General features: G+C 46.4%; 1 protein-coding gene across 1 annotated transcript in view; it reads right to left on the reverse strand.

Annotated features, from left to right (window-relative positions):
- The window catches only part of LOC122392707 (LDL receptor repeat-containing protein egg-1-like), a 44,102-nt gene that overhangs the window by 17,535 nt on the left and 1,813 nt on the right, over nt 1-24,754 (reverse strand). Inside the window, exon 2 of the mRNA XM_043387896.1 lies at nt 12,116-12,310. Within this exon, the coding sequence (XP_043243831.1) occupies nt 12,116-12,310 (195 nt within the window). The remainder of the gene's footprint in view (nt 1-12,115; nt 12,311-24,754) is intronic.

The following is a 24,754-nucleotide window of genomic DNA, read 5'->3' on the forward strand; positions in this document are numbered from 1 at the left end:
GCGGCTCCATCGTGTAACTACAATCGAAAACCTTTAAGCGTGAATCTGACTGAACAATAGGCTGGTTCCTGGTTGGGAACGTGGGACAGGAACCTGATTTTATGGTTGGTAACGCTGCAAAAATTATAGCTTGCATTCAGTGTTCCTAAGCACATCTGATTGTCTCAAGTCCCTTTAAAATGAAAGAAATAGTTAGTTGAATATCAAAATCCTTTTCGGGTATTGCGGCTCATATTGATTTGCATCGCCCGGTCTCCAGCGGAGGTATATTTATTTCAATTATGTAGCTATTTTGTTCCCGACGTTTTTGGTGAACGACCCAACGCTCTAGTGGTTCATTTGAAATACATTAGTCTAAAATGCTAACTAGTACATGCCTTACCGTCGTCTCCAACTGGCCTGCTTTCTGAACCCTTTCCGGTTTTATTAGTTTGATTTTTTTTCTTATTAGTGCTCCCCATAAAATGTACTTTGCGCATCGCAGAGTCGCATTTGTGGCTTCAGACTTCGACTTTTCTGAGAATCGATCACCCACTCTCTGAAGGACACAGTCGCTATCCAAACGTGCGCTGCGGTGCATTCCTGACCGAAACTCTCAGAACAGAGGCGATGTAGGACCCCTGCATGTCTCCGCGATGGGAGCGACGAACGGTCGTCGGCTAGGGGCGACACGCTGCTAGCATTTCCTGCGATTTACGACCTTACTGACTGTCGCCGGCGCCGGCCGGACCCAGTATTTATGGTAATTGGTAGTGGACCTGCGCTAGGGAACCGCGCGGTGACGAACACACACACACACGTACACACACAAGCACACATATTTCCATTTCTGAAGCGGAATTCTAAATGCACAACTGATAATTGATTCAACCGCTTTGGTTCCGAAGTTCCGAAGTTATCGCCTATACCCAATTATATCATTATTTGGCGTCAGTTGCGCCGAATGCAGCTTGCTCTAATTTTTGTATGCGTCAATGTACGGTGCCACTAGCAATTAAATTAAACTGTCCTTGGCCTTGCCTAACTGTGAATTCTGTTTATGTTATGCGTATAGGTTAGAGCGACTACCCAGACCATCTTGTCAGTGACGCACCTCGCCCCTTAGACGCTCATACGCTCTCAGGGGCAGGATTGGAGCCGACGCTTTCGACGCTCGTTAACCGTCAGCGCTCGTCACGATCGGTGGATCGTCGGCCCGCTGCCGTTTTCTGCGTTGTGTCTGCCTGTTGTCTGCCATGTCTGCAGAATGTCTGCGGTGACTATGAGTTGTAGAGGCGGCAGACGCACGCGGACTGGCTTGTGTCGGAATCCGCAGTGCAGAGCAGTGACGGGAAATGTTAGGAAACGATGGAGCGCAGAGCAGTGACAGGTCTTGTTCGGTATCGGTGGGTGGGACGCAGAGCTGCGCTGCCGCCATAACGGCGTAACAGTGAGGATGACAAGGACGAAGAAACTGAGCGATGCGGGCGGCAATTTGGGCAAAATGACATGACAGACAAAGATGGCAGGAGCTTGAGAGTTGAGATGAGTGGACTCAGAACAGAGTGGCCAGTTGGATTCCATGCTCTTGCAATGGATGCATGTTTGGTACTGTCCTCTCTTGCCATTCAGTCCGTGATGCTTGAAGTTGGTGCTGGGAGATGACCACGATACCAGGAGCTAAGTCAGGAAATATCTCCGGACGCTTTTAGAGCAAACGCTGCTGACTCGAAGGTCCAAAGATACTCGTATATACCGGTCACGATGTGTCAGTGGAATATCACGGCCTCCCTCTCCCCACTTCCTTCCCCAGAGGAGGTACACGGTCCCGACAGGGGCGGAACGGAAGCGCCCCAGCCATGGGTCCGCAGTGTGAGTGATATCAGGAGGACGAACAGAGGACGAAATGACGTCTCGGTAATGTGAGCGACTGAGCGGGCGTCTCACCGAACCGTCTGGACTGGACAACAGATTCAGGGACACTGACTCAGGAATGACGAGTTATCCGGTCACCTGAGACATGGCCACACCAAATTGAAAGCATCAGCGTATATCACGGGGCCCGAGTCTCCTATATTCTAGAACTGCGCTGCACCGGTACATAAAGTCCAGTTGAAATCCCTGCAGCGCGCCATCATGACTCGTTTCATAAGCGAATGATTCCGATACTGTCACGGCCCGTCTCACTAGTCATTCCGAGAAATCCGCCGGCGCGTCTCCCGGTTATAGCTGCGCCCTCTGAGCGGCCGGGGCACGTCGGTAAATCGGCCGGCCGGTCCGCCCCCGTGCGACCGGCCACGGGCCGCGCCCCATCCATCCACCTCCAATCTCCATTTGACGCCGCTTCAGACGGTAAATGGCCGGGGGAAGTGTTCCCCAGGCCGCCTTCGGTGAGCGGGCTGCCCCCGGCAGTAAACGGCTAATGGGGAGTGCGACTTAGCCGTGGCTCGAGCTGCGAGCAGTCCTCTGTAGATGGCAGATCTGTTCCGCCCTCCGAATGCGTTCGAGAGAACCGTTGAGAGCGGCGAAACAAACGGCAATATACATAGCAACAATCAACCCTGTGTTCAGTGCATATGTGGAGTCCATGTCACAGGTGATACGCATTCAAATAACATTTAATCAGATGGGAGGAACCTAGGTAATTATTGTGCTGACAATAATAAAGAATTTGGTGCTTAGATCTCAGTTCCAAATCGACAATTTCATTTAATGAATTTTCGGCCATGAATAGAATAAAACACAAAGATTCACTTGCTTCCAGATTCAACCAAAAGTTTTTGGAATTTGGAACGATCTGTCGAACTTTTTTTGTACATTTTGCGACTTTTAGCACTAGTCAAGACCCATGCCCCCTCCCCCGCCAAAAAAAAAAAAACGAAAAAAAACGCACGGTTTCATCCGATGGCGTGAACGGCGTAAAACTCTCCACTTCATCACCTCATATGATGTAACAATCGCTGCACGCTGACCTATGACCTCAGCCACAACAGAGCCAGGTGACCTGGCGGCGGGCTGCCGGGTCTGTGGGGGCTGCGTCATCCGTGTTACCAGCACCAGGCGGCCGCCCCGTGCCGCCCAGCCGTCCGTCAATTCGCCACGCGGCACCCGGTCGGCGTTATGGCCGCACTTAACTCGGCTTACCCGGCTTTATGATTGAACTAATGAAACGGGGGCGCCGTCTCTGCAGTCTCCACAGAGCCGTTATCAGGTTCGACTGCAGGCATCTGTTTGGTAACGATCCGACGCCTGTCTGTCTCTGTTCGCGTGTCTGTTTGTCTCGCCGGTCGGTCGGGTAGGGCAGCAGGGTGCGGTTACGGCAGCACGTGTTGCCAGCGCAGCTGTGCGCTATCCGAGATCACCTGAGGCCCATGGTAATCTGCAGGTCTGCAGGCGCCCTCGCCTCTCGCAGGCCAGGCGTCCGAGGACAGCACGCCGCTCCGCGTGGGGTACCGGTGACGACTGACACCGGTATGCGCGACCAATGACTACCTACGAGGGCTATAAATCGTGACGAGGTGGTATACCTTGAATGGGTTTTGTTTCCATCCCTAGCTATAACTCAAGGCTGAGACCTGTGCGCGAGAGATAGCAGGCATCCGACATCACCTATGTATATAGTTAACTTTGAAGGCGGAGAGGAACCGACTGGCTGACTTTTTTTCTGCATGGGTTGCGTCAGTGATATTTGTGCGTTTTATAATTGTCCGGGCAGTGTGCATTGTACCTTTCGCCTGGGACCAGAGTAATTTTACCTACCTGCGGTGTGTGGACTGCACTGTGTATGCTCAGTTTAACAATTCAGTTAGTTAATTAAACAGGGTTTGGCGATTGTCGAGCCCGTTGTGCACTTGATTTTGTCGCCGAAAGACCTGTACCTTGTCATATCGCCTTACCTATGCAAACTGTGCATGAAAATTATACATTTTTCTTCTACAGACGGAGGCGCCAGAACTCATGTTACTTGGTAGCTATGATCCCAATTCCCAACCCCAAACGCGATTTCTTTTCCACTCATCCCGGCACGGCCCTCGTGCTGCCTCATCAGGGCTCCTCGGAAATTAATCCGTCATGCTCTTCTGCGGCGCTGGTCCGTCGCGATCTTCTGCGGCGCTGATAGGTCGTGTCTTCGGAGGGCGAAGGCCTCGGACGCCAGCAAGGATTTTGGCGCTCCATAAGGTTCATTATTGTATGCCTTATGATGGGCGCCAAAAGCCTTTCTGGCGCCCAATCGTGCCCCATACAGATGCTCGCTGACTGCTTGAATGTCGTACACCGCTTGAATGTCTTGTAAGATTACATACCATTCGTTCTGGAAGGTGTTACCTAAGAATCATTTTAATATTTAATCCTACAGCTTGTGATTGCGCGGACCGCGGTGACGTAACATTCGCTGCTGGGGCATTCCACGTCAAATCGAACAAAAATCGGCTGTTTTGCACCTTACCATCAGCGATTTCACTATAAATTTGTGAGCGAGTTCCTGTGTCGCCCCGAACATTACATTGATGTTTTTTGCACATTCTGACCACAGGTCTTCTAAATATAGGGCATCGAATTTTTACAAAATGTTGCATCTTTATATTTTTGAACGACCATAACTTTGGTTGTACTTGTTTGATTTGAATGAAATAAACCTTACTGTTTAGGTAATTTCTTAAGCATTTGTTTAGAATTGCACCTACTTAAATATATGACCTTGAAATTTGCTTAACTCTGTTCTTAAGCACAAAAATTGAAATAGCAAAAAACACGTCACCTTCGATTTGGCTATTTTTCATATATTTTATTGCCTACCATATTCTTAACAACCTGTGAAAAAATTAGAGTGGGCCATTCATAAGTTTTGAAGAAAATGGCACATATGCAAACGTATGTTAGCACGCGCAGTGGAGGGGAAGAGTGAATTTCGCCCCACCCCTCCTGTTTTTCGCCAATATCTCTTAGTATTAATGCGAAATTAATTATAGCTACCTGTCCAAAATTGAATTGCATGTCTCATCGTGCAAGCAAGAAGAAAATCGGTTCATAACTGGTCTAGTAATAGCGGTGTAAAGTGTACATCCTGTCGCCGCGGCGACGCGGCGACTCGGCAGCCGGCGCCGACCGCTAGCCCCCGCCTGAATTGTAGACTGTGCCGGGACGGAACGGAACGGTTCCGTCTTTACATCGCGCTCCTTACCGCTGATTACGTTCGATTCGCGTCAAATTTTGTGAGAAGACTAAGAAATGTACAGGCAATCTTATGGTGTAAGAATTTTGAAAATCGGTTGGTAAGCAATTGAAATATGAACGTGTAAACACAAAATTGTGATTGCTGCGTTTCCCGCGTCGGCCGATCCCGCGTCAGCCGGCGACATGTTACTCTTAGCAGGTCTCTAACTGCCATATTTATTATTGGATTAACTAGAAATTCCCCATACATACTCATAATGTATATTCTTTTGTATAGTGAAGATAAAAAGACGTGAAGATATCGTTGCGTGATAATGTTTTCGTTGAATTTTTGGCTTCATGATGCATTTCCACACGGCTCAAAATTCACCGGAAAATACCGTTTGCCTGAGACACTTTTACTATGGAACTTGAATGCTTGACTACGATGACTATGTATTTCCATTCTCGCAGAGTTTGGGATATCACTAATCAGCAATCATTCATTTCAGAAAGTGTACACAAGCAAGCATGTCTTGACTGTCTTTCAAGGTCACGCGCGGTTGCGTGATGTTGATGCATGAAAACGGCGTTTGCCGCGAGAGTTATGAATGGCCCACTCCAATTTTTTCACAGATGGTTAGGAACCTTGTGACGGACATAATATGTAAAAATTACCCGAATCGAAGGTGACGTGTTTTTTGCTATTTCAATTTTTCTGTTTTAATTCAAGGTCAAATGCATTTCAAGGTCACTTCAATTTAATTTTATAATTAAAAATCAAAGCCTTATCAATTGCCTACAAGACCCTGTTAATATCATTTTGATACCAGAAAAGGAACCAGAGTTATAGACATTTAAAAAATTGATGTGTGGCATTTTTGGCTATATTCGATGACCTATATCTCAGCGATACTTTATCAAATTTCGAAAACATTATACGTAACTCAGTTTTGAACCATGCCCAGTCTGCCTACAAATTTTCAGAAAAATCGAAGGGGATGACGGATTTCGGTGTTTGATTTGACGTGGAATGCCCCTGCTGCCGGCTTTGTCACAATGCATTTATTTCAAGTAATTGACCAAATATTTACCTACTTACGTACTGTCATGCGTCACAGATGACGCTCATAAAGTGACAGTTCCTAGGTTTGATGAATGAAATGTCATGCGACGCAATTGGAGTCTTCCTGAATAAAAGAGCATGGTAACCAATAGCAAAAATTGGATAAAGCCTTATATTGCTCCGACTAAGCTTTGATTTTATCAATTATTTGATAGCTAAGCAACATCAGCTATCGGTATGAATGAATGAATGAGTGAATCGACTCTATATAGATTTCTTGCACCATTCGCCAAGAAACATGGATCAAACCAAATAATTCGCTGAAAACGCCCCAACACATTACATCATGCGAAATTCATCTTCCTTCAACACCGCGAGGCCTGCAGGAGAGCGGAGCTCCCGTCAGGCCCCCGGCGCCCCTGCGGCAGTGCGTGACCCCGGGCCCCTCCTGGACGGGGTAGGGGCGGTGGCAGCGCCCCTCCGGCTCCGTTTACAGCCCGGTTTGATGGCGCGGCGGCGGCGGTGTGGCGGCGGGGGTGGCTGAGGCGCGCATGTGTGCCTTTATGCGCGGCGGGCGCGCGTGTGTGTGCTATGCAAGCTGCAGGCCCTGAGCTGTTTCACGGGACTGATTTACGATCCAGGCTTCTGCTGAGTAGCTGACTCAGTCTCCAGTCTCCAGTTTGAGTCACAGGACCACCGAGTCTGAGTCACAGGACCTCCAGATCTGTCACAGGACCTCCAGGTCTGTCACAGGACCACCAGGTCTGAGTTACAGGAACACCGAGACTGAGCCAGGGACCAACAAGTCTGTCACAGGACAGCCGCCGTGACGAGCCATTCTTGGTAAATGGCCGGCTGTCAAATGTCCCACGGCGACAAGAACCGTCATTCTTACGCCTCATATCGACTAATCGGCACCACATTTCCTTTTTGCGAGCCCAATTTGGTTTCATCACCAATACTGTCACATTCACGTCCAGCAGCTCCCGCCAAAACGACCATCTCGCTCGCGCCGTCACCGCTTCATTGGAACCGACTCCCGGCAACAGTTGAAACGCGGCCGCCCCACACCGCCCTTTTCCGCTGAATCGGCGCTAAAGACACCGCTCAGATTTAGGAGCGGTGGCTAATCAAGTCATTCGACGAGCGTACGTCGCAGTTATGAACGACTGTGGCCGGCTGGCGACAAAAGTGGCGCCGTCGAGACGATCATAGAGCGCGCCACAAAGGAGGCCGCGGCCCTGGGCGCGGGAGGGGGCGGCATGCTAGCAGCGACTGGGGGGGGGGGAGAAGCGACGTGCCGACCGCCGCCGCAGCCGCCGAGATATCGCACCGGAACCGTTCTAATGGCCTATGGACGCATAAATTCGGCGTCCGGCGGCCTGTCGACACGCGCGGCGGGCGGCTGAGACGCGCGCTGCAGCCGGCAGGCCCCCTCTGCATCCCTTCAGCCCCGTGTGAGCTGACCGGGCTCAGACCACGCCCGGGAGGCGGCTCACGCGCCGGCCAAACAATGGGGAGCGCCGAGAGACCGGCGAGTTATGGACCGGGCGATAATCACGTAGACACAGCTGATTAGGCGCAGAGCGCGTCAGCAGCTTCCCAGCAGGAGGTGGGTGGTGGAAGGTGGACGGTGGACGGTGGACGGGGGCGGTGGACGGTGGACACTCACGCCAAATTAGAAATTATCGTCTAAAACTGCTGTTGAAGCTCCCATGATCTCTCAAATGACATATAAATCGTATAATGTATAGGAAGTCGCGTATTTGCAGATGATCGAAAGAAACCTGACTAGTGCGCTATTTGTAAAACAGTCCCGCATCGCTGTGGATACTGAATAAGTTACATTTCCCTAAACAGTTCTCTTTCTTGGTTTTTAATTTGGCATCCCTCGTTGAAACTTCAACCGTTCTCTCTATCTGATGCTTTTACTGACAGATTAGTCCTACAAATTGCCTGTTTCCCATTAACTTTACCACCGTTCGGGCTGACTGAGGGCTTCCACCGCTGATCCGTTGGCCTACCGACGCTAGTCCCGTCGGCACATCACCTTTGTTCGCCGAAAACTCTCCGCTGAGATCGACAGCGGGCAATGCAGCCCTCCCCGGCTGGGGAGCGGCGCACCGGGGTCGGTTAGCAGGCATTTGGAGGCGGCTCGGGCGCGCCGGTGCCGCCGCCGCGAGTTACTACCTTCGGCTCGACCCTCCACTCACCAGTTAAAGCAAATGGAACAGAAGCCCTGGATCTTCGGCCGATCTTTGCAAAATTGAATGAATAAAACAGAGTGGCTGGACTGCTGGGGATCGCCGCCCGGAAGCCGACAGACGCTAGTTATCCGAGGTCATATATCTGAATCGGCATAGGTGGACAGAACGGGCTCATTCGCAGAAGTACGTATGGGACTTCCATGATGTGATGTGTGGCAGACGTGCCGCCCGTACCCTGTCAAAGAACAAAGGAAAACACTGGGCCTGGTTGGACGTTTTAGGGAGCCCAGAGGATCAGGCAACAAATTAGTATCGCCAAGCCTTGCTATCATTTCATTCGGAAATACGGAACCTGGGAAGAATGAAACGAAATATCACAATACGATAACTCATAGGCTCTTTGTTAGCTTCATTCGACGTAACCCTTACCAAGAGGAGTATGTTTCATGTTATCTATGACTTACCTAATGCGTATTCGTGTGTAGTGCTCATGCATTCATTAATGTACACTTCTTGATGTGTTCATTGCCATTATATATGCCATACGCATTCATTATCTTCATTCACTATAAACGGAAACAGCGTATTTAGCTAGATCATTTTTTTTTAAACTGCACCGAGGTGCTCTTAACGGACATTAAGCGTACATTTAATCAGTTATGAATTTGTACTTACGCTTCCCATATCGCTTACGTATTCATCACAAAATAAAACGTTTTATTTAGTGATTCATGTCCAATTACTAAGTGAAATAATGTGATGTTGATTACAATCTGGTATGCACACCAGCACCTGACCTACCCATGCCAGCAATATAAAGCAACGAAGGCCGAAATAGTCAAACAGAACAGAGAGGAAGTTCATACATATTGGTTGAACGGTTGAACATATTGGCCACATTTGAGAGTATGTTCCTATCGCGTGCACGGCACGACAATATAAACAACAAATTGCAGCCCACCTATGAGGATAACACAGCGGCGAAACAAACGACAAACAGGGGGCATAAAGCTCATTTTTCCTGACACGCCAGCTGGGCGGCGGCAGCTGGGTCTGCCGAACCGCCGATGAAGGGGGCGCGCGCCAGCTGTCGCAGCCATTGAAGCTCTCCGCTGCATGGTGCAGCGGAGGATAGCGCCCCTCCCCTCCGTGCCGGCCGGATAGGACGGTCCCTCAGAGGGCAGCCCGGGGCCCGTCATGAGCGGCCGTTTGACGGCGCTGGTTCGGCCACGTGGTGGCTGCACGCTGTGCCGGCGTCACCTGTCCCCCACTGCCCCCGGCGCTATGCCAGCCACCTGGCTCTCTGCACGATCAGGGCGGCTGATCTACCGGCACAGCAGCCGAGCTCAGAGCATGGCGCGAGCCGTGGACCGGCGCGGTGCAACGGGGATTATTTGGTACCGGGAACCGGCGGGTGAAAGATGTCATAAAGGTTTTGCTCACTCTGTAAGAAAAAGTCTGCCGTCTGATTTCTACCGCGGGCACACACACATTTCAGCAGATCCCATTGCAAGGTTAGTCTTACTCACAAGCACGGCCCTCCAGGTATTAAGTGGTTGGTTGCCACTTGCCAACATCACAATAATCGATCTGCATTGGTGAATACGTCTAATGGCTGTTGAGAACCCTGCCGAAATGTGTGCACGAACCCTCTTCTCATTTCTATTGAGTCATTTTACAGGAGTGTCTCTGTCATTTAAAGTTATTACACCAAAAGTACATGGGCTAACCAACCACTCTTTTGCTGGAGGGCCGTACCTGTTAGGGCTTCATTTAGTTCACACTTCACCATTACCTATTGTACATATGTGAATTATCTACACATTGGGCCATGCCGATGCGCGTTGAAGTGTGACTCGAACACTTTTAGTCAATTGTTGCAGGCTATCAGCTGAGTCACCAATGGAATGTTATCAGCGATGAATTATTTCTCGAACCCATGACTCTGTCGTCATATTCGTTGTCCAGTGCCTTGGCCCTGTTTCCGGACCGGACGATCGCTGATGTGAAGGTATGTAGACTATCGAGTGTCAGCAATTATCACAGGGCTCCGTCTGAGCTCGTCAGGACTGGTAGCTGCCAGCGTCATTGGTTACTTACTGGGATATTTTTTTAACGTGAATGTCATTTGAACAAGTTGCCATTTTTAGCCGTAATGTGGCAATAAAGGAAATTCAAAATACTCGAATGCAACAAAGGAACAATTAAAAAGCATCTCTCGCATATGCAGCCCCTCGTTTGCAGCTTTGCCTATGCAGCACATACATCAATATGCTAATTAGCAGCAAAACACAGCTGCAACCAGATGTTCATGGTAGGGGAGAGCGGGGAAAGTTGTATCATGTCCAAGTTGTATCAGGGCGAATTGTGCCAAACTTATCCAATAGATAGCGCTCGTGACACGACCAGCCGACGAGGTTTTCCGGGCGTCATCTTTCCCCGTTCTGGCGTGTGGCTGGGTGGACGCGTCTCGAGGTGAGAGCCGATTTTATGTTTTTTTAATGTCATTCTAAAAAAAATGGGTTGCAAGAAAATGTGTGTTTTGGGCATTTAGATGTGCACGAATTTGAAAGATCTCCGTAGCGGTGGTGAGGGTAGGTTCTAAGGCTGCGTGAGTGAAAATGGATTTCTCCAGCTGTCCGCTGTTTTTGAGCACGAGGATGTTTTTTCCAAGATGGCAGCGAGGTACATGTTGTATCAGAGCCGGGTGGGGTATGTTGTAACATGTATGTATGTATTGGTATGTTGCTTTTGATCGCGAAAGCTAAGCCCTGTCTCGCGTTTGTATAGGTAGCTAGTCAATACTCGTTCCATTTCGGCACAATGTGTTGGCTTCTTTGCTCTTAACGGGCCACTTTTGCGTCTAGTCTGTTGATGTTTCGTTCGTTTCGATGTTTCGTTCGGATTGACCTAAGTTTGGTCTAATAAAAGTGAAGCCTTTGAGCATATACATTGTATTAACCCCATTTAATGTTGTTGTTATGTTCAAAACCAGTAGCAAGCACACTCCCTGAAACGTGAAATACCTAGTGATACAAATTACCCCACCATGTGATACAACTCACCCAAGCCATGGGGCAAGTTGTATCAAAAACATTGTTCTAGGCGGCAGACCGTAGAAGAAAAACTGGTAGAGGTAGCGGAAAAGTTACTTTGCACAAAAAAGCAGAAGAATCAAGGAAGGAGATAGTATGGAAATAATGAGTTTATCACGGATAGTTACGAGGTTATGGGTCTCGGAGTAAAAACTGATACAACCCACCCCACTCTCCCCTAATAAACGCTGCCGGTGCGAGATATCAACAGGCAGCTGAGACCATAGAAACTATAAATTTTGCAGAACTATATGGACGCTATTTATAGAACCACAGGTTTTATTTGGCGGGGCTAGAGCCCCAATTACAAATTTGATCTCATAACCCAAGCCCTGTAACCATGCATGGTGAGAATATTTCCTTTTTTAATTTTGACATCAACATATTTGTATTACATCAAATGGAAAGTCCCACCTGAGCTGTATGTTGAATCTGTATTTGTATTTGTATTTGTATTTGTATTTGTATTTGTATTTGTATTGTAATCTGATTCTGTGATTGGTGGTCATCCACTCAAACGGTGACATTTTTACTCGATTTTGACACGCACCGTAAAAATAGAATCACTTCCTGGGCCCACCCTTCGAGCTGAGTCCGGAGTCCCACTGACTCACCTGTGCTCTTGCACTCGTGGCAGTTGGTCTCGTCCTCTCGGCCTTCACAGTCGTTGACGCCGTCACAGATCTGATCATGTGGCACGGGGCGCCGGTCGGCGCCCTCGCAGAAGAACTGCTCGCCGCCCACGTGAGTGATGTTAGAGGAGGTCGACAGCGAGCTGTAGGAACCCTCTGCGGTCGGTAGCTGCCAGTCTGAAACAGAAGACAGGTCCGAGTCAGCGAAACGGAGAGGGGCGGAACGAATACCGCTGCAAGGTGGCAGCGTCCTGTGCCCAGCAGCAGCAATAGAAATGCTATATGCACATAGTGTGATAATGTGAATAGGCAATAATCATTTGCTCAGGTTCAGGTCTGAGAGCTTGGAAAATAGCTCGAAATTAAATAGGGTATGGCTGAATTTGTTGAAAGCATGAATATTATTTCGGTTCAAAATGTTGATATGAATTATTTTTGGGCGATCAAAGGCGTGGATTTATTTGAACAGCTTAGCTAATACGTCATCTACAATTTTTCGAACATTCCGTCAAAATGCTCGCCATAACCATGTGATTGCATTTTAAGTTTAACTAATTATGCTCGTAATTGGCTTATCGTGTAAGGAACAAGGGATAGACCTAATACCATTTGAACTTCATAAATTGCCCTGGAAGCTTCAGTGTACAGCTAAATTAAATTCTTCAGCTTCAGCTAAATTAAATTCATAGATATTTACGTCACTGCGAATTTATTAGGCAAACCGCTTTAGCTACATGCTTCCGGTCCGGAGCTCGTCAACGTTTCTAGTCTCCCCCATGAACGTGATACGACCCGGTACGTCACTCCGGAGGAATGGGGTCCGGGGTGCTACTGGGGGCTGTTTTGAGCCTCTTTTCCTGTGCAGCCGTGGCTGAGCTCGCGGGCTGGCTGAGCTCAACACAACTGGGCCAGCAGCGCCGCCCCCACAAACTGCCAGCTCAGCGGTCACAGCGCTGGTCGGCGCCGGCGGCGGCGGCGGCGGAGGAAGGGTCGAGGCGGCGGCGGCGGCAGTGACGGAGCCGGAGGGCACTGGAGGGGAGGTATGAAGGACCTTACACAGTCCGTGTCATAGTATCAGCAGTAGCGGCGGAACACCTTCAATTAAGGGGAGCACTGCCGATTTTTGGTCCCATTCTTTCCATGCATCGCCCATAGGGCTAATGTTAAAATGCCCAAATCAAAAGGGGGCACGGTGCCCCGGTGCCCTCCCCGTTCCGCCACCTATGAGTATCAGCATTCAGCAAGGTGGTTCAGACCAGGTTCGGACATGGACACTGTAGTGTCAGCATAATGCTTTATTAATTGCTCATTATTTACTTGTCGGTTCATCCGACGACCACAAAGAAGTGGGCGTTCAATACGATGGGAACAAACTGGTCATCTAACGCTTCTCCTTGACGGCACTGACTCCGGTGGCGCTAACTTTGCCCCCCACCAGTCCCTCCCGTGCACGGTGCCTGTGCACGGCGCTGCCCAGTTTGTGCACAGGCAGCAGGTCGTTACTGGGACGTGGTGCCGAGCCAAACCCGGCGGCAGGGCTGTGGTCAGCGGCGGCCTGCTTCGCCAGGCATATTCTGTCTTAGAACAATGGGCAAGGGGGCTCTGGGGTGGCGGACGGACTGGGCTGCCCTGGGGCTGAACCGTGGCCTGGGCTGCCGCCGCAGGGCTGAGACGGGGCCGAGGCTGTCGCAGGGCTGAGGCGGGGCCTGGGCCACTGACGCGGTGCTGAGACCGACCACTAACTCCTGGATTTGGGCAGTCGGGTTGGGAACGGACGCGTGCATTTGTTTTTATGAAAAACAGGTAGATCCATGTTAAAAACCAACGAGATTGGCGATATGGTTCTAAGACCTAAATGATGATATGTCAATAAAACACCCGCTTTCTATTATAGTGTTCATTATTTCATCGGGTACAGGGACCCGCAGTTGCTACTGTACACATATATTACCAATTTAGAATTGCGCTATTATTTGCTAAGTGCTGGCCATTGGAGAAAGGAAATGTAGTGCAAAGTATGGACGAATAACACATGTTTGCTCCTAGGACGTATGTTTTGTATAATTCCTCTTACCGCAACAGATATTCTTCCAAAACTACAATCGTGCTATTTTTCCGCGCCGGTTGCCTCCCCAGAGCCCGTCCTTGGTATCGCCTATAGCTTCCGTTCCCGCTACGTGAATGAAAGTCACGTGACTACTACAGGTTTGCGCTCAGTACTAACACACCTAGCCCGAGGGCCGGTCCGTAGCGGGGAGGGGTAGAACGCCAGAGCTCCAGCGCAGTGGAGGTGGTGGTGGCCCGTATCATAAAGAGGCAACCGTAAGCAGAACTACAATTGCCGCAGTATAAGATTATGATCAAGTTTTCTTTAGATGTATTGATTGACAAGAAAGTGCAATGCTTATCCGATATAATAAAACGATGTCCAAGGCCTTGGAAGAACTATAAAACATATTCAGCAACGTATAAATTTCTGATACAGGCCATGACCTTTCACCTTGCCTCCGGGGAGGACCGCTCAGGAAGCCGCATACCGAACGAATCGAGGCCTCGCAGCGCAGCGGCAGAGGAGGTGGATAAACCATCGCCAGATCTTTCGGTTACTTATGTTTCCAGAAGAAGGAGGGGGTGGAGGGTGAGGGCTGTTTTCAACCCACTCACCAATCCTTTCCTTATTAACTTATAGCTTACCGAAAAATGCAACACAATGGTGGCCGTCACGAGATGTAGCGAAGAGTGCCTCAGCCACACCGGTTTTGAGTAAACTTGAAGCATTGGAATTCAGGCCAGTGATCCTGAAGCATTATTTTATTTTTGTCGTGCATAAGCTGGGATAACGTGGTTCAAGTTAATTGCGAAGAAACGGTTTTAGTTTCAGAACATTTATGAGGCTAGTCGCGCCAAATAGTATACGTTTGTTGCAAAATGTCAAATAGAATGTTGACGTGCTATCCAGATGATGGAATTTATTTGACACAAGAAGTCAAAAAGTGGCATCGTTAGTCATCCTGCATACCTATAAATCGATTCGTCGCCTTGGTTCGAGCTCAATAGTTCTTTTTGCGGATGATCGGTTTCGTTTTCTTTCTTTTTTTTTTGGGGGGGGACAGATTATGAGCCAGTAACCACCCTCCCCAGTCCCCCAAACAACAATTGTTGACAAATACTGTGATCAGACATGTGCATGGATCCGAGTGATGGATCTATGATCTCAGTGGATCTCGAAGCAAAGTACAGGCCCACCGGATCCCACCGGATCCGGCGTGAAAAATACATCTTGGATCTATGATCTCATATGATCTGACGATAAATTAAGAATATGGATCTATGATCTGAATGGATCCCACTATGCACCACATTTGAAACCATGTTTTAAAGGGTTTCTATGCCAATAAGTGACACAAAACTATGGATTATGACGTGTGATCACATAAAATCACTAAAACAGAACGTTTGTGAGTTGAAACAAGTGCTTTTTTGGGATATATGTGTTGATAAAAAATAAGTGAGGATCTGTGATCTCACTGGATCTGAAGCAAAAAAATGAGACTCGGATCTGTGATCCCTACGGATTTCTCGATAAATTACAGAGCTGGATCTATGATCCCGACGGATCCGAGATCAGGATCCGTGGGATCAGATCCCAGATCCATTTTCTCGGATCCATGCACATTGCACATGTCTGACTGTGATGGCCTAAAAATGCCCTCAATTGTGTTACGTAGGGAAGAATGAGGTAAGTTGAGCCGCTCGTTAGGCGGCACGGGCGGACATCGATAGCAGCGCCTCTATCGGTCACTAGGAAAAGCTGGGCTGTAGGCGGCGAAATACCGGCTGAGTTGTCTCACGTTGAATAGGTTTATAGCCATCCGTCTTGTGAAAAAGTTGAACTTTTGCCTTTAATATTTCTACAAGCAATTTTAGAAGTGTCTTCACATGGATTACAAAACCGTTTAGATTATTGTATTCACTTCAAGCTTTTCCTATTGTTCTTGATGATGCGGGAACTATTAATAATTAGTGTTTCTAGCTTAGTAAAAGAACATACTGTGCAAACGATGAAAAAAAGCATAAATGGAAGATTTTAGAGCAATTTTCTCTAACAATTAATGGTAAGTTATCCACATATCAAGGAAAAGGTGCATGCTAACTGATAATTTAAAGTTCTTGGGGCCAGTTGTTTTCTTCTTTTCTTACGTCGCCCCAATGGCCGCGAATACACTTGTGATACCGCCTATCATTTTTGTTTTTCGTAAGCTACAGGCTAACTTACTGATCATTTTTCTGCGTTTACGGGTTGGACGGACAGAGTGGCAATTTGCGCATGTAATGGTGGCCAGAAATGTTTCATACCGCTTATTTTTGTACTGAAAAGGCTACCTCAAAAATCATCTTGCACGTTGCTCATCTTACCCCATGGGCGGGGTAAGTTGAGACACGTCGTGGGGAAAGTTGAGCATGGATAGAAAAAGCGAACCTTTTCTTTTCCCGGGCGCGGCGAAGAGTGGGCTCTTTTATTTACTCCATGGCATAGATACTTATGGTAAAGTTTTTTTTTTCCTCCATCAAAAAGTGGCTGTTTTAAGCCTTCCAATAGCTCGTCAAGTTTTCTATCACGGAAGAAATCATTTTATCCTTCAGCTAACCTGCAAATCACTTACAACTTGTGTAATCAACAAAGAAAAACAATTTTCTACCATTTTTATTCAGCAGAAACAAGCGCAGCTCAGTCTGGTTTTCGACAGCGGAGACAACAATGGCTTATCCGGCTCATCTTCCCCAGGTGAAAATGGCTCATCTTGCCCCACCCGTGGCCATTTTCGATTAATGACACCCGCTAAGGAAAATAACCACGCACCGCAGATAACAACCATCTCATTTTAAAGGCAAAACATGTCCTAGTTATCAGGGGCGATACCACATGTTACCGGGTGCTGAGCGTGAAAACGTTGCCGTCTCACGTGAAAGATTGCAGCATCGTAAGCGAACGGCACATGGAAGCTCAAGTCAATTAGCGCCATAGGAGCTGAGAAACATGGGGTGGCTAAACTTGCCCCTGGCTCATCTCAGACATGTGCATGGATCCCCGAGAAAATGGATCTGGGATCTGATCCCACGGATCCTGATCTCGGATCCGACGGGATCATAGATCCAGCTCTTTACTTTATCGAGAGATCCGTATGGATCACAGATCCGAGTCTCATTTTTTACTTGAGATCCAGTGAGATCATAGATCCTCACTTATCTTTTGTCAACACATATATCCCCAAAAAGCACTTGTTTCAACTCACAAACGTTCTGTTTTAGTGATGTTATGTGATCGCACGTCATAATCCATATTTTTGTGTCACTTATTGGCATAGAAACCCTTTAAAACATGGTTTCAAGTGTGGTGCCTGGTGGGATCCACTCAGATCATAGATCCATGTTCTTAATTTATCGTCAGATCATATGAGATCATAGATCCAAGATGTATTTTTTACGCCGGTTCCGGTGGGATCATATATCCCAACCTGTACTTTGCTTCGAGATCCACTGAGATCATAGATCCATCACTCGGATCAATGCACATGTCTGGATCTTACCTCACTCTCCCCTATTTGGGGCTGTCAACTTTGATTTGTTAAAGTTTTTTGTGTGTTCATTATAAAAGCTGTCAAATTTGCCGTATCATTCAACTTTTATTGAGTTTGTATTTCACACTTATCTAAAATGAACAATTTTGTCACTGGCTCCTTTTATTAATGGGATTGGATGGTCGCATGAATGAACGAATGAATAGCTCCATTTGAGCATCAGCTGAAATCAATCCTAAAATTTAATCTACCAGTCTGCAACGAAAAGGTTTAAAAACCAGTGCAAGTTAGGTGCAGTTTCTAATCTATGCCGTTTTTTATTAAGTGTCTCATAGCTCCTTAATCTTGAGCCGCTTCTCTTACGATTCATTTTATGTGGTGCTTACATTGTTCAAGAAGTTATAGTATTCGAGCTCGTTGGTCTTAAAACTGCTATCGAAGTAAATTAAAGTGCTTCGGGCTTCGGCACTTAAAAACCAATCGATATTTAACCCTCACCCACTTAGGCACTTATTTTCAGCGTCTTACATGTAGCGGAGGGGCGTAGAAACCCTCAGCCATTCGGCCCTTGATAAAAATAGCCAGAGCTTCGTTGAAAAAAAAAAGAGCGAGCTGCTCGTGACGAGAGAAATCCGATGATTTGAGGGTCCTGGTCATCGCTGACGAGAGAAAGCCAATTATTTTTATGTCCTGGTCAATGCTGAGATCCTAGGTCACTGGTTGACCTCCCAGATCAGGTTAATAACCCAAAAGCACGGAAAATTGGGTCCTGCTAGAATTTCTACAAGTGAAGTTTGCTGGGACTTGGCTTGCTTCTGACTCCGACTTTGCACTTGCTTTGATCAAAGATGATGTATCATAGCATTTGGGGTAGGACGGGTCACGCCAGATCACCCATTAGGCGTTCTGCCGGCTATCCATAGAATGTTAACCAGCACTTACAGCCTTGCAACATATTGCATAGGCACTATAACCGATACCTAAGTATGCCTAGTTTTCAAATGCTAAAATGAGTGCTAAATTTCAAACCAACACTTCCTAAAAACCACAGTAAAAAGGTGCAAATTTAAGGAAGTTAACCGAGATCATTTCAAGTAAATGACCTTAACCTGAGTTTCACGTGACCTTAGCACCCACAACAATCAATGAGACAAACATTAGATAGTATATTTCACATGCAATGGTGTCACGTTGCTAATCACGAAACGACTATGGAAACACACAGAAGATGTGCGCTGACTTTCAATTGCTATTCTGGCCTGACATGATCTTGAGAAAAATAATCACAGGTTAAAGGTAATTTGGTTCAGGGATTTAAAATTTTCAGACAAGATGCAAAAATGATAAGGGCTATTTAATTTTCCGGGAAGTTGTAAAATTGATTAACTCCAGGGCACCAAAGAATCGTCGCAATCCTTCGCTTTGCCGCGATTTATTGGTGAAAAACAGGGGGCGCGGTCTACTTACCTCTACTTATATGTGTGGTGAGGGCTAATATTCATTTTATCTGTGTTGATGAATATGCAACAATTTCTACATGAACTGAGACCAGTCCATATGAGTATGTTTTTCTCACGGACAATGACAATATAAAAACAATGCGAATAAAACCAAACGTTTCGGACAACAACGTGCCTTCGTCAGTGGAGAAAAATAAGTGTATAGGTTTAACATCGATGAGAACTATATGCGGCACCGTCTCGGTCTGGCCAGCCGGGTTGTCGATAAAATACACAAATATTTATAAGCTTCCATGATGCGCTTAAAAAACTGCTGAAAATATATCTTTAAAAAAATAAAGATAACCACTTCATCGATTTTATCGAAAGAAAACATTTATGCCTAATTACTTATTTCTTGCCACTGACGGAGGCACTTTTTTGTGCGAAACGTCTGGTTTTATTCGTATTGTTATTGTATTGTCATTCCCTGTGAGAAAAAAGGATAACTCTTCAGTAAGTAACCATAACAGCGAAACAGCTTAATGTAACACAATTCACTGTGTATCCGAAACCTATAAGTCCCTAAAAATAATCCTATTTACAACTTCTAAAAAGATACAGCTTATACAGCTTAGGCATACAATTTTTCTGCATTAAGATAATATTCATTTATCTCCACAGAATATGGTAAATTAGTGCTGCTGAAGTTCGCTTTCGAAGCGTCTCCTCCAGGCATTCCACAGCTCTCGTGCCATTTTGGATCACGGAACATGGCTGGGCGCAGGACAGGCCGTCTGCGAGCTTGGACGGACCACGTGACCACCTCCTCCCCTCCCCCTCACTCCCGTCCCCTTCCCCAGCAGGGCGTCCGATCTAACCGCGCCCCAGGCAGTCGGCTCGGTCCGACCCTCCCTTGGTCGAGCCACGGCCCGGTGCCGCCTGAGTTTGTGCCGGGTGCAAAACTGGAGCAGTAACTAGCGCCGGAACTAGTAGTCAGCAAGACCATCGTCAGATGGCAGGAGTAAATGGAATAAGCGGTTCCAGGTTTCAGAAGGAATGGGGCAGGAAAAAGCGCTGAAAACAATGTTTTGCTGATATAGCCATAAAAAGTTCACTGAATTAGGAGAGCAGCACATCAGTTTAAAGCCCTTCAGATGGTGGTTTTAATAAGCACACAATCATTTCCCAATTCGCCTCCAACGGTGTCACAGGCCAAGAATACGCTGAAATACTAGTGAGTACAGAAGCAACTGCGGGTCCCTGTACCTAAAGAAGCTGTGAAAAAGAAATGTTTTTTTTTTTGCAATTCTTTTACTGATGCTTGATTACCTTTTGCTTTTACAAACCATCATATGACAATATGACATGTGCTTTTAAATATAGCTATTTGTACCAGTTCCAAGTTTGAGTCGAGTTCATTCACTTTGCCCGAGAAAGATTTCGACCACCTCAGGTCGGTCAGTGCCTATAGAGGATGGGACGAAAAACAACATCCCAGAGTGGTGTGTGAGGAGCGTATTGGGAGCCAGTGACCGATGTGAATCTATTATGGAGATACAGCCAGTTGTGAAGCGCGCCCGACGGCGTTTGACTTGCATTACATGGCTGGTTTCGCTTATCTTGTCCCCTGACGAACATTCTCCATTTACGCATTGATTCACAAGTCAATGGTTACATACTTAGAACGTTATTTAGGACCCGGAAGCTTTCGTGCTATATCTAAAAGCTAGGTATCATTTGCGATGAAAATTAAAGGTAGTGTGCCAGCTTTCTTGGACCGTATGGAGTTAATGGCCCAGATAAGGAGAACCGGATTTTTAGAACTTATCCATACCTTCAAAACTCATGGAAACGTCTTAAATTCTTCAAATTTTGAGTACCCCAGTGCGAAATTCGCCCCGACGGGTTGTCGGTCGTACCCCAACCACATTTCACACCACTATGAACAATAAATGCACACACTGAAATCGCTATTACCGATATGCTCATCCAATCAAGTTTTGATAAACCCGTTCATCATCATCTCCTGCGGTTTCGAACACGCCTGTTTGGTGGCTTCTGATATTCGTCGAGGTCGGAATTTCCAAATACGCGTGGTGCGTCGGGCCGCGCGCTCTGACTTCGGCCAAGAAAAATGCGTCAGCTGATCATTGTCATTTCTGCCACTTGCGTGTGGTGAAATGGAGTCATAACTTATAAGACGGCTTTTTCATATCAATTATTTTACATAAAATCATATTTCAAACCATAAATAATGTTCGACAGCCAAATAAAAGAAACAATACCAATACGGGCTTACAGTTTAAGGCTCGACATTGTGTTGTCTACGATTAGACAGCTGATAACTCATTCCCGTACGTCGTATGGTCGTAACACTATAATGACCTTTGCTTATTGTCACAAGTGCGCCGCATTCACGATTGTTGCCCGACGCCTGTTTGCAGGTGAGCCCACTACGGTTGTTATACATATCTAAAAACCGAAAAACTTTTAGGCGAAAAAGGCACTATTCCAGGCCCATTTTTGATTTTTTTTTGCGATATTAGGTAAAAACAGAAGCTTCTTATCCTAGGAAAAATAAAATGGGAAATCTTTCAAAGGTGGCACACTACCTTTAACTAACTTATTTGGGAAGTTATAAAAAAGATATACAGTCTTCTCAACTATATAGTTGAGAAGACTGTAAAGCATAATATTCGAATGTCCTCAGGCGACACAGTCTCATGATTGCACCAGAATAAACCAATGACTCCTTAAAGTTCATCTAAACTAGACCACAGTGCGTCTAGGTGTGCACACGATCTGTGCGTGTTCGTGTGCACCTATCTGTGCACACGAAGGCATTTCTGTTATTAACCCTTTCCAGAAGGGAAGTTTGCTGTTCAAACAGAGTGTAAGTACCGAGTGCAGACAGCTGTAGTCTGAACTATTTAGAGGTGCAAGGTATAAGCTAGATTTCCCGTTCATACATTAGCAGATGTGCTTCATGCCAAGTGGAAGACTACTGTAGTACTGTAATCCGTCCCTCCCCCGGGCCATTTGAACTGATCTCATAGGGCATCGGTTGACCTGACACCTGAAAATTGGACACTACATATACATATGTAGTCGCTGTGTCTTGTAATGGCACAAACGCTCGTCACTCGCAAATCCTTAGCTCAATTAGGGGCGAAACGACAAGACGGCTCATCTCCCCCCGGCCTCTACAACGTAAAGAAAACTGAAAGGTCCGGTGAAAGCCATTTCAAATGAAGCTGGCATTAAAAAAATATGTTTGCAGACAATTGCATAAAACGATGCACTATAGAACTATATGAAAGCCGGTGCTCACTGCAAAATAACGCATCTCTTATGCCGGGTACCACAATAATTTGCAACTGCAGTGAACTACGTAACTACTATATCGTAAACTGCTTCCTTAAAGTGCTGGTAAATAGCTAGAAATAAACACAAATAACACGTCACGGCCATCCCGCTCCGTCTGCGCTCGGCTGAGGCTGCGCCCGATCCGATGTGTATAGTCTGGTCTGAACACAGTGCCGTCTCAGGGGTCACCGGGTGACCGGGGTCAGCCGGTCACGGCCAGTCGGCTGGTCACCGGGCCCCCAAACAGAGATCACGTGACCGGTGGAATTTAGCTCCATGAGACATCTCATGACTACCAGACCTTGCGAGGAACCCTTTATGAAAGGTCCACTGAATTCCAGGGAGGTATGTCGTACGTACGATTCAACGGTGATTTAACCAGGAAATAGAAAAGGCTAAGTAGAATGTTTCACAAGAGTTGAGATATGATAGAAGATGCTTAAAATTGGTAAGGCGAGCGTTTGTGATGCTTACACACTGAGTAGGAGGTAGCAGGAATGTCAGGTCACCAATTGCAAAGGTGTGAAAAATGAAACAACATGCATGTGCGGAAAATGAAGAACCAGAAAGTCACGCCAAACGGAAGCTTCTAAATATGTATGTTTACATTTGAAATCACATCTAAGAAGAATGGCTGGACCAGGCCAGACACGACCTAACCTGTGCAGTGCGCCATGGTTCTGAGCTCCTGAATATGGGATTAAAATCAAGATAACATTGAAAAGAAATATTGATCTTTATTTACGATTTACATATCAGTGATATATTCAGTTCTCCAATTCAGTTGCCCATGTTTAGAAATTAAATACGACCATGATTCACAATAAATATTTCACAACAGACTGTCATAGACTTGACATAAAGTTTGTCATAGACTTTGACAAAAGACATCACTGAGGTCATTCAACTACTTGCCCCATGCTCGAATAGGCAAATATTTGCACACAAAAACACGTTTCAAATTAGCACAGCCTGAAGGCATTAAAATTGACGAATCTCTGCTCATTCTTTGTATGTACAGTTGACAACAGAATGATGTTTTACTTTTCAGAATGAGTTGCCTGGAATGATAGGCTGTGCCTCATCACACTAACTGAGATCACAGTTTAATGCTGTGGCCCAATGCTCACAAAAGACACGCTGAATTGCGTGATAAACGGCACAGCTTGCGTTCCAGTCAACTGATACGAGTAGCTTCTGAGGAGTGGACATCATTCTGTAGTCATCTATCTGTACCTGGATTTATTGAACTCCCTATGAGAGAATTCGTGAATCATGGATAGAAAGAGAGAGAGAGATAGAGAGAGAGAGAGAGAGAGAGAGAGAGAGAGAGAGAGAGAGAGAGAGAGAAAGAGAAAGAGAGAGAGAGAGAGAGAGAGAGAGAGAGAGAGAGAGAGAGAGAGAGAGAGAGAGAGAGAGAGAGAGAGAGAGAGAGAGAGAGAGAGAGAGAGAGAGAGAGAGAGAACACAAAGGAACAGAAAGAAAGGGGAAGAAAGGAACAGTCAAACAAAAGGACATAAAAATGTGCCATGATATTTCTTTGGCCCGTAAATAAAAAATCGACTGTATAATTGGTGATTCGGTGTCAATTTAAAAAGAGGCATGTCCCCTTCATTGAGTAAATGCTGTAAAGACTATTGGAGTTCACAAAAAAAGATTTGTTTTTCTTGAGGCCGTGAACTCCGAATGTTGCGAGGATGGGACAACTATAGTCGTACTATTAGGGGAAGGACTTCGTAGGGATTTTTTAATTTTTCTATAACTTTCGATTTCTAATACTGTATATTACAAGTTGTTTGTTATTGTATCACCATAATTAATTATTCTCTATAGCAGACTGAAAAAGGGTCTATCGACGTTGGAGGAGTAACACATCACACAGTAACGAAGTTCTTCAGAGTGCAATGGGAAAACCTACACGCCAGCATGAAAGGTGCCGATAATATTAAAAGAAAATAACGTTTTGAACAATCATTTACCTTCAGATCCCTAGGTTACAGGTCGTTAGCCCTCACCGCACTCTTGGAAAAATGTTCGATTGTGTAAAAATACCTGGACACGAGGACGTGTACATGCTTTTCGCATAAATATACCGTTATCATAACCCTTCTGTGATTTTGCGTTAATTTACTTTCAGGTATTCTTTGAGTCAAAAACGTACAGCGAAGAAGAGTTTCTGGACGAGTACAGAATCTGCAAAAGTCTTTGAACAAACAACGAAGTGCTTGCTATAA

Source organism: Amphibalanus amphitrite, unplaced genomic scaffold (assembly GCF_019059575.1).
Source record: "Amphibalanus amphitrite isolate SeventyFive unplaced genomic scaffold, NRLGWU_Aamphi_draft 000498F_arrow, whole genome shotgun sequence".
NCBI classification, from domain to species: Eukaryota; Metazoa; Arthropoda; class Thecostraca; order Balanomorpha; family Balanidae; genus Amphibalanus; species Amphibalanus amphitrite.